General features: G+C 19.5%; 1 protein-coding gene across 1 annotated transcript; it reads right to left on the bottom strand.

Annotated features, from left to right (window-relative positions):
* Window positions 1-170: 170 nt before the first annotated feature.
* On the bottom strand, window positions 171-1,943 carry PGSY75_0505200 (putative actin-like protein; the record flags this gene model as incomplete). Its single annotated transcript, XM_018784332.1, has 1 exon — window positions 171-1,943. The coding sequence occupies one exon, from the start codon at window positions 1,941-1,943 to the stop codon at window positions 171-173; it is 1,773 nt and encodes a 590-aa protein (XP_018642987.1).
* Between the last annotated feature and the right edge of the window lie 466 nt (window positions 1,944-2,409).

Here is a 2,409-nt window from a genome sequence, read left to right as displayed (position 1 = left end):
AAAATAATAATAATAATATGAACAATCTAGCTATTTAAAAAAAAAAAAAAAAAAATATTAGGTAAAAATTCATATATACATAAATATCAATAAAAAATAAATATACATATTATATATATGATATATATAATGATATAATATGATTTTGTATATTTTTACTTAAAAAAGTATCAACACTTTCTATTAATAATTTCAAAACCATATTCCTGATATTCCTTTCGAGTTACAAAAAAAGAATTAAAATTTTTGAAGGAGGCAAGAATACTTCCACCCTTCCAAGAAGAATATTGTTTATCAGTTTTCCCCGATTTTAAAATATTAATATTTGGAAGGTTAGTATTATTTTGATGATTTATATTAAGTTCATTAAATTCTTTTTCAAATCGTTGATTAAAATTATTTAATAAAGTAGATGATCCAGTTATAATAACATTGTTTATTAAATCATCTCTATATTTGATTGAATTTAGATTTTTTAATAAATGAAACAATGTTTGTGGAGTGCCTTGAAAACTGTCTTCTTTTGTAAATACATTGTTTAAATGATGATTTAATTTATTTGAATTTTGTAACAAGGATGGTGTGAAAAATATTTCAGGAGCTATATTATTAAATTTAGTAATATTAATATTTTGTCCATCTGGCAAAATATAAATATCTATATTATCATTAAAATTGATATTTTTTGCATCATAAATTTTTTTTTCATTATCTGCAACTTCACATAAATAATTTTTTAAATCTTTTAATGGTAGATATTTTGCTATATTATAATAATCTGAATGAATATTTTCTTTTTTATATTTTTTGTTATTATTATTTTTATAGTGTTCATAATATGGACAACAATATTGTGTATTATATTTTTCTAATAATTCTTCTAAATAATAATCTACAGTATTTCCTCCTATATTATAAATTTTATAATTTTTATTATCAATGCTTCCTTCATTACATAATGAAAAATCAGTATAACAAGATCCAACATCAACAACTGAGCAAACTTTTTTATTATAAGAAAAGCCAGTTAATATAGCTTTTGGATTAAAATAAATAGCGGGTATATTATATTTTTCAAACAATAATTCAGCTATTTTTACTTTTATTTCTTTATTTCTCATATTAGGTATAGAGAATAGATAAGAAAAAAGTTCGATATTTTCATTAAATCCACAACCTATATTATTATATTTATTTAGCATCTTTTTTATATTATTAATATCAACCATTTTATTTTCAATTAAGTCAATATCAAAATGGTTATTTTCAATTCCCCACAATTCAAGAGGACTTAAATGATTATCATGTGTGCCATTATTATTTATATTATCACTATTATGTGTGTTATTACTATTATGTGTGTTATTACTATTATTTATATTATCACTATTATTTATATTATCACTATTATTTATATTATTACTATTATTTATATTATCACTATTATTTATATTATCACTATTATTTGTATTATTATCATTATGATCATTTTCAATCTCACCGACATTTTCATTGTCAACAAATTCACTTCCTAGACTTGTTTGCTTGTATAACTTATTACCTACAAAATTTTTTACCCTTCTTTCAAATAAATTGGTAACATATCTATCTCCTCTAACATTCATGCAAAAAATTTTTTCAAATACATCTTCATTAATATTAAAATTATTTTTATTATCAAGATATAAACAAGGTTTTATATATGTATTTTCTAAAGCTTCTAGATAAAATAAAGGATAAATTAAATTATGTTGATAAAATTCTTCTTTAGTACATAAACATTTTTTATACACTTCTTCTTTTATTTTTTTATCTAAATCTAAAGCCATGCCAACATTCGAACTAAACACATTCATAGGATTCTCATCTCCCGCATAACCAACTTTTATATTTTCAAATCCTAAATCGATAACAATACTTAATATGTCGTTGTATGTATCCATTTATAGATTCAATTATGTATATAATAATAAATTAGATTAAAATATATTAACCCCTTTCACACACACACAAAAATATATATATATATATAAATATATATGTATATAATATATTTTTAAATATTATATATAGCTTTTAATATACAAGACGGGGATATCAAATATGTAAATATAAATAATCATATCAAATTATATTAAAATGAGGAGCATTCAAACAAAAAAATAAAAAATAAAAAAAATAAAAAAAATATAATATATATATATATATATATATATACATATATTTATATTTATATGTTTAATAGAACGTGTATGGGAAGAGAAAAAAAAAAAAAAAAATTTTAACACATTCTTAAAATTATTTACACGATCATATTATATATATATGTATATTTTTACAATTAACAAAATTGCTGAAACTTCTTCATCTTGTTATTTTACGTAGACATTTTTTTTGAAAAATTCCTTC

The sequence above is a fragment of the Plasmodium gaboni genome, chromosome 5 (genome assembly GCF_001602025.1).
Source record: "Plasmodium gaboni strain SY75 chromosome 5, whole genome shotgun sequence".
Taxonomy (NCBI): domain Eukaryota; phylum Apicomplexa; class Aconoidasida; order Haemosporida; family Plasmodiidae; genus Plasmodium; species Plasmodium gaboni.
This window is presented reverse-complemented; position numbering and strand designations above follow the sequence as displayed.